The following is a 7354-nucleotide window of genomic DNA, read 5'->3' as shown; positions in this document are numbered from 1 at the left end:
TCCTTCACTGTTCACACTTGATTCACTGAGAGATTAGTTCTCTACCTACGTACAGATGCAAATTCAACACGCCCATCCTAAGACCAGATCCTGCCCCGCCAAAACACAAAAATAGACAAGTCAGGCAACCGTTTTTCACCTGATGTACCAAAAAAACCCTTGCACCAGACCCTGAAGAGCACAGCTGTGCAGTGTACCACATACTAATATTTCTCATCTTCTGCTGTAGCCAAAGATTAACAAAAAATAAAGACTTCAAGGCCAAGTGTATTAGTACAAAAGTGCCTATTCCAAATATTGCATTAAAGAAGGCTTGTATATTCACATTTGTCTTCGACCTGCTTCCTCACTGCATTCTTGGAATGAAGGCAGGCACCACTGTCTCGAAAAGAGTAAAACAAATAATGAAATGCCAAAAACGTTGATCAGTAGTCCCCAGTTGGCCAGGCCCTTTTGGTTATACGCATTTAAAAAGGTGGATCACCAGTTCAAGATGGCGCTCAGCATAACTCGGCTCCCATAATAATAAAAGTGCCATACGGTCTTCTGGCTCACTGTCCAATAAGGAAGGCCAAATGTCCTTTGGTACATCTGTTGGCATAATGTCCTTTTTCACCACACTGTGCGGGGGAGAGAAAAAGCATGACACTATTAAAATACATGTGGTTATAAATGTCACCTGGAAAGTTATCATGGGCATCCAAAATAGAGAACAAATCCTTTTGTCCCCATAAATTAGTCCCAGTTTGGAAGTCTATAGGTTAAAACACCTGCACTCGAAATGGCAAACAGTGGGAGTGTGCAATAACAAGCTGATGGCAAACTCGACATTTCTCTCAGATTTAAAACAATCCCCACTCCCATCAAAATCAGCTTCTCGTAACTGAAAGTGAAAAGAGCTGATTTCGCAGTGGTAACCTTGCTGTCCATGTAGCATATAGGTGGTAGTGATTTTTAACCTTCTGTTCTTTAGGAATGACACTCTATTGTTTTCACCTGAACAAAAAGATAGTATCTATTTGCATCTGGGCATATTGCTTTAATCAGAATAATTAATTAATTTCTGCCTCAAAATGGCTAAATTTGGTGGCATAATAGCAACTCCCAGAGAGATGGTTGCATTATATGAACCATTTCTACAAAAGTTCACTATGTTCCCAAAGCAGACAGATTTCTTTATTCAATATAGCTTCCAACACGTCTCATTAGCCCTCACTTATCCACTTCCACATTATTAGTTAGACTGTAGTCCTGAAGACAAGAATTATGCTTTTTTAAAAAATCTTGGGCAAGTGTTTGGAAATTTGAGGTGCTTTATAACAATTCTGAAAAAGTACCATAGGTCCCCACATATCTGCTAGAAAAAGAACAATCCCCAAATATTAACACAATGCAATTAGATGGAGGGATAAAAATTAAATTACGAAGATGTTCAAGATATAGTTTATTATTCCACTGCCAGAACTCAGGATTTATGATGCAAGATCCCAGCGCAACTCTTTCCCCTACCAACATGCAGCCTTCAGCTTACCTTATAGCAGGTGACCTGCTCCAAGGGCCGAGGACCTCTGTTCGCTATGCTGTTGTTTTGAGACTGCATAACTCCAATGACCTGTGGGGTCCTCTGTTGGTTAGGAGAAGAGTTCTGACTTGTTAATTGGATGAGGGATGATGATCTTTGTAATGGAGGATTGTTGTTTTGCTGAGGCGAGGGGGAGAAAAGAACAGCCCACACACCAAACGATAAATCCAGAGGCAATGTTCTCTGCTAGTTTGAGTATCAAGACATGAGAATCCAAAAGACCTCATCCTTAATCCAGGCATTTCCATCGGCAGTTATTCTGGCATCAAAGGCTAGAACAACACACCATCCTAATGCTACGCAAGGAAGGATTTAAATCTAGCAAATCGTGCCCAAAATGCAACCTCCCTCAATTAGATTTGTCGGGGCCAAGGCTTTCCAAATGCAACAGAAAGAATCCGCCCTCTGGCTTTGGATTAATATGGGGCTACCAGACTGTAGACCAAAACACACCAGTGTGTCGGCGTGGGTGGAATGAGTCTAAAAGAATATGCTTCACCATTGGATATGTCCATCATTCTGTTCCCCCAGGATCTTCTTGTGCCGCAGCATTCTAAGGGAGTAAGGCTGCAACAGGATTTTCCTGCTAAACTGACTTAAGAGCAAACAGGAAGATCCAAGCATCACACCACCCAGAAAGCCGTCCCACCCACAGCTCTGAATGACAGGACAAAGGGAGAGGGGCTAGAATATTTGGAGCATCACAAGAGACTTGTGTTTAAATAGTGGAACAGACCCACTGCAGTTAGTGTTTTTCTGTTTGGCCACAAGAAATAATGCACAGATGAGCTTTGCAACCCTGTGACACTTAGAACCTGGGTTGGATTTCGAGAAGTTCCATACCTTTTGTTGTGGCTGTGTTGGTGGAGGCAGTGGTGGTTGCTCCGTGGTTCCCATGGGGAGTTCAAATCGAGGGCTAGTTGAAAGAATATTGGTACGGATAAGAAAGCATACGAAAGCCAAACTCACCCTTGAACCACTGATTAAAATATTTCCTCCCGGGACCACCAACCCTTAGAGCATCAAAAGTTGCCTTGCAACATGGAAAAGAATTCCAGTCTGTATTTGCTGTTCACATACAGAAACGACATTAATAAGAAAGTGTTTTGGAGGAGCAGTTACGAAGTTCTTGCCAGGGGTGGAATGGGAATGTATAGATGCCAGTATAGGATCAGAGGACATTAACACGTAAGGTTTAGAGGGGATGCTTAGGGTAACAGAAATAACCGTAGACCGTACTTACTGCATGAATTTGCAAGCTGGCCCCTCTGGACAGAAACCCACCAGGTAATTCACGCAAATCACACGACGTGTGTGCCTGTGTCTGCAGAGGGGACCTAGCAACACAGAGCTCATTGATCACATCACTTAAATACAAATACCGGAACCGTGCAGGGCGCAAAAAACTTACTACCCTCCATGCATGAACTCAGCAGAACAACACAGAACCACCTATAGATTCTAAGCTTCCAAAAAGCAGGGATTACAATTTTCAGACACTTGTCCCTAACTACAAGTAAAAGAATTTTCAGTAGCAAAGACAAGTTCTCAAAGCAGCCAGCAATCAGGCTCAGAATCTTACCATACTGCAAGATGTTACACTTAGCATTACTGTTTCAAGGCAGACAGAAGTCAGCGGCCAGCAAAGGTACTGGCACAAGAATTTAACCACTGGCAGCAACATGCTGCATACATACCGTGTTTGCAAAAACCTCGGTCATACCAAGGGCAATCTTTGATCTTAGATTCTGGGTCAATGTGCAAGAATGGGCACTCTTTGTTGCTGCATTCTCCTGCAGTAGACAAGCACACGTTTTACTGGACCAAGCAAGAGAGAAAGAATATTACAGATAAGCATCAGGAGCAGATACCCAACCCTGAATTAATTACAGATCATTAGGAATTACTCAGATACCTTTCCCGCACACCACAGCCTCCTCCTCCTCCCCTTGCCTCACCCACTCAGAGAAGAGGCAAGTAATCTACTAAATCCTGGAAGTCAGAAGATCTCTGACCAGGTACAGAACAAGGCTGACTAGCTAAACATGAAGAGTCTCGTTCACAATGAAAACAAGGTTAGTTGTTAAATTGTCCTGCACTTTCAGGCTCCACCACAAGGCTGATTACACACCAATCAGTTACTTCAATCCAAAACAGCCTGGCAGAAGTTCGGCCTATTAAAATCACAGCACCCATAGTTCATAAGGGACAGCACTATTTATTCACTTTATATGCCACCCCACTAGATAGAGGCTGTCTGAGCAGCTTGCAACATGTTAAAATCCAACCACATAAAACAATGCTAATACAATGTAACATTCACTACAAAGAGCAATAATAATAATCTTTAAGTAAATTAACAGAATTAAAAAACCAAAATAGGAAGAGAATAAATAAATGCCACTCAGGCTCTCCCAAATTACTGCCCACCTTAACTTTCATGTTCCCTTCTGTTTTATTGCCCACAATGACTCAGAATCCCAAGCTATCTGGTGATATAACCAGAAAAATAGGGATCCAAAGCTAGAGAAATTATAGAATTGCACATAACCTGATCTACAATTCAAAGCATTGAATATTCCTTTAGAAGATGTATTCATTTGCAGGATAATCTAGCATATTAGTTGAAAAACTGAGCAGCACACTTTTAAGTCCCCAATTCCGTATCACGTTGGCCTTAGGCAAGATTAGTAATAATGAACTCAATTCACAAAGTTGCAATGCGAATCGCTGAGCCAATGGCTATGAAACACTTCGAATACTTAAAAGTGCTATTACCTAAAGGTCTGAAGGGGCTTGCTCAGTAACAAGAGACAAGCCAAGCTCACATGATCCCAATGTAATTCCACCAGATAGCATAGTTACTCTTACCGTATTTTGAATAAAAGTAGCACTCTGGCATTTTGGTCATGTCGTATTCATGTAAGAATTCACACTGATCGCCTTTCTTGCACAGCCCTCGTAGCCAGTGCTTGCAAACCACCGTCTTCTCGCCACTAATGTGCCGGAAGGGGCACATCCCTCCTACAGCACAGGAGGAGGAGAGATGGGAGAAACCCTGAAGTACCTGAGTAAGCGCCTTAGGATTATGGGGAGAAATAAAGCTGGTGGGGAGGTGGATCGTTTTAGGTCACACTTACAGAAGAAAAACATGTTTAACTTGCAGGGCTACAACTCATCTTCAGCTAATGTCTAATAAATTATGAACAAGTAATATGCAGATTTTCCTCTTGCATGTTCTCCTAGATGAAAAGGATGATGAATTTTTTATACTAAATAGAAAAACCTAAGAAAACCTCAGAAATGGTAAACTGAGCTTGAAAACCGATGACAGATGCTTGTGGTGCAGCTGGTTGACCACTGTGATGCAGTCTGATCCACGATGGTTTTTATGTTCGTAAATGTTGAAGTACTTGGAAATCAGAATATCGGGGGTGGGGGGGTTCTTCCTGCCACGAACATGATTTCTCCTCCCTTCCTCTGATATCCCAGCACTGGACAGCCAGTCTAGTTGTAGGGCCTTTGATTATACAGTCTATTATACCCTGTACCTTTCCATTTGAGCTTATGAGCTTTTCTGGGTGGAAACTGACTATTTCCTTATGTTTTTCTGTGCAACATGCACCAATATACTGACTACATAAATATACGCCAAAAATGGATTCAGAATAAAAATGATGATTGAAGGATCTTGGATTGTTAATTAGCTTTCCCCTCCTTTTTCCTAGCATAGCTTACTTGCACTTGCAGCTTACCTTTCCCACATGCCGCCTTTAAAAAAAAATCACAGACAGCAGCACCCGATTCTGTGGAGAAAAAGATACACAATGAAGCTCTTAGCATCTCTACAGCTCTTTAAGAGTCTCTTTATTAGTTATACCTAATCTGAGGAAGAGTTTGGAATAGCTTGAAAGCCCACATGTACTATAAACACAGGCTGGTTTTCAAAAACTTAATATTTACCTGTTCTTTAAATAGCAGCTAAATATCTGGTGGGGGTTTAGTGTGATGGCCAGCAGTGTAGAAGGATTTTTAAAAGGGATTACACAAAACATATGGATAAGAAATCAGAGCATGGAAGTGGGACTCAAGTGATCTGAGTCTTAGTTCCCACTCAAAAGTCATGCAGCAAACTGGGAGGCTTTGGGCCAATCACAGACTCTCAGCCCAACCTACCTCACAGGGTTGTTGTGTAGAAAACTTAGAGCGCAGGAGGAATATTATGTAAGCTGAGTTGGGTTCTTTTAAGAAAAATGACAGAATATCAATCTAATAATTAAATTAACACCTGCTAATTACAATGACTACAGGAACTCTCAGGTTCAGAATCACTTTAGCTCTCAGTACCACTTGCTACGGAGCAACAGCAGAATGGAGCTACTGCACACGGCTTGCTACTGTGGAAGCCAGGACTTCTGCAATCCTATAAAAATCTGGCAAGAAGCCCCACTGAAAAGCTGGCCTTACTTCTAAAATAACATGCTCAGGTCCGCACTGTAGGGCGGTCAAATTCAGCAGAGCTGAAATTAGGTTCAAAATCTTCTTTTGACAAATCAGTTAGGCTTAGGGGGATACCATATGGTTATTTAGACAGGAAAAAAAAATTATCCTGCAACTCCCAGTATGCAGCACCCTCCCTTATACACTAAGGCTGTAATCCTATACATCCTATCCTGAGATTAAGTCTCAGTGATTTTACTGAGCTTACTTCTGAATAAACAATTCAAGGACTGCCTGCAAGGCGACCTGCTCCCTCTGAAGCAAGGCTTACTAATTTCAGTGAGACCAAGTTCCCCGCATATCCCAGTCTCTGTAATTTTGTGCTTTATTAAAACTTCGGTGTTTTTACACGTTACAGTATGCTGTGCTTTTGTGCAGCTATAAACTACGGTGAGAATAACCAATACAGGTTGGAGAGAGAGAATAGGTATTCGAAGTAATCAATCAATAAATGGTGTTATTAGGATTGCAGCATCCTTGGCAATCCTTGGAAAGATTGTCCCTCCTTCCTTTTTAGTTTGACCTGTTTCATTCGCGAGCAGGAACATGAGAGTTTCCTTCTCTTATTTCTTTACTGCTCCTCCAACCTTGAAAAAAAATCAAATTAATTAAGAAAAGAGCCTACAACTATAGCTGGGGCAGGATGGGAATTGTGGGACTTTTTTTCTACCAAAACATACAAAGCGCTACGCCTGAACGAGCGAAAGGAAACGGAATAGCCATTAAGAGGAAGGAACTTGGGTCCCGGTCGGCGGCGGGTCGGCGCGTGGGTCCGCGCTCCCTCCCGCCCCGCCTCGCCCCGCCTCCCGCGCCCCCTCACGACGCACTGTCCATGCCCGGGAAGGGCAGCGGCTGGGCCCCGAGCTGCTGCTCCACCGCGATCTCCAGGTCGAACTTGATGTGATCCACGCTGGCGATGAGCTCCTGCATGATGGCGGCGGAGGCACCGGCGGCGCCGGCGGCGGTTCCAGAAACGCCGAGGAAAGAGCGGGAGGGGACGCGCCTCCCGCGGGGCCGCTCTCCCCGCGCCGCGAGGAACGCCTGAGGCGACCCGAGGCGAAGCTCCCGGAGGGGCGGGACTCGGCGCCGCGGGGGAGGCGCGCGCGCGGCCGGCGCCTCCAATCCGAGCCGAGCCGCCCTCGCGAAGCACGCTGGGAGCCTCGACCGCTGACCTCGCGGCGCACGCTCTGCCCCGCCCGCCGCACTTCCAGCCAATGAGGCCAAGCCCCGCCTCCGTCATGCACGTGCTGCGTCACGGCGCTAAGAGGAAGA

The 7354-nt window shown here is 44.1% G+C and overlaps 1 protein-coding gene across 1 annotated transcript; it reads right to left on the bottom strand.

Annotated features, from left to right (window-relative positions):
- Positions 1-249: 249 nt before the first annotated feature.
- Positions 250-7149, bottom strand: CPSF4 (cleavage and polyadenylation specific factor 4). The gene is made up of 8 exons (XM_044433443.1): positions 6910-7149; positions 5338-5388; positions 4454-4606; positions 3280-3375; positions 2826-2919; positions 2426-2498; positions 1532-1702; positions 250-620 (listed from the first exon to the last, which is right to left on the bottom strand). The coding sequence occupies exons 1-8, from the start codon at positions 7010-7012 to the stop codon at positions 552-554; spliced, it is 810 nt and encodes a 269-aa protein (XP_044289378.1). The 5' UTR covers positions 7013-7149; the 3' UTR covers positions 250-551.
- Positions 7150-7354: the final 205 nt, after the last annotated feature.

This window comes from Varanus komodoensis, unplaced genomic scaffold, assembly GCF_004798865.1.
Source record: "Varanus komodoensis strain SLA01 unplaced genomic scaffold, ASM479886v1 scaffold26, whole genome shotgun sequence".
In the NCBI taxonomy this organism is placed as follows: domain Eukaryota; kingdom Metazoa; phylum Chordata; class Lepidosauria; order Squamata; family Varanidae; genus Varanus; species Varanus komodoensis.
This window is presented reverse-complemented; position numbering and strand designations above follow the sequence as displayed.

Bases quoted from the DNA above. Each gene is read 5' to 3' on its own strand.
- CPSF4 (XM_044433443.1), bottom strand. From the start codon at position 7,012: ATGCAGGAGCTCATCGCCAGCGTGGATCACATCAAGTTCGACCTGGAG. The intron at 5,389-6,909 runs GTGCGTCGTGAG...TTTTCTCCACAG, and splicing joins GCCCTTCCCGGGCATGGACA to AATCGGGTGCTGCTGTCTGT. The intron at 2,499-2,825 runs GTAAGTACGGTC...TCTTTCAACTAG, and splicing joins CCAGCTTGCAAATTCATGCA to CCCTCGATTTGAACTCCCCA.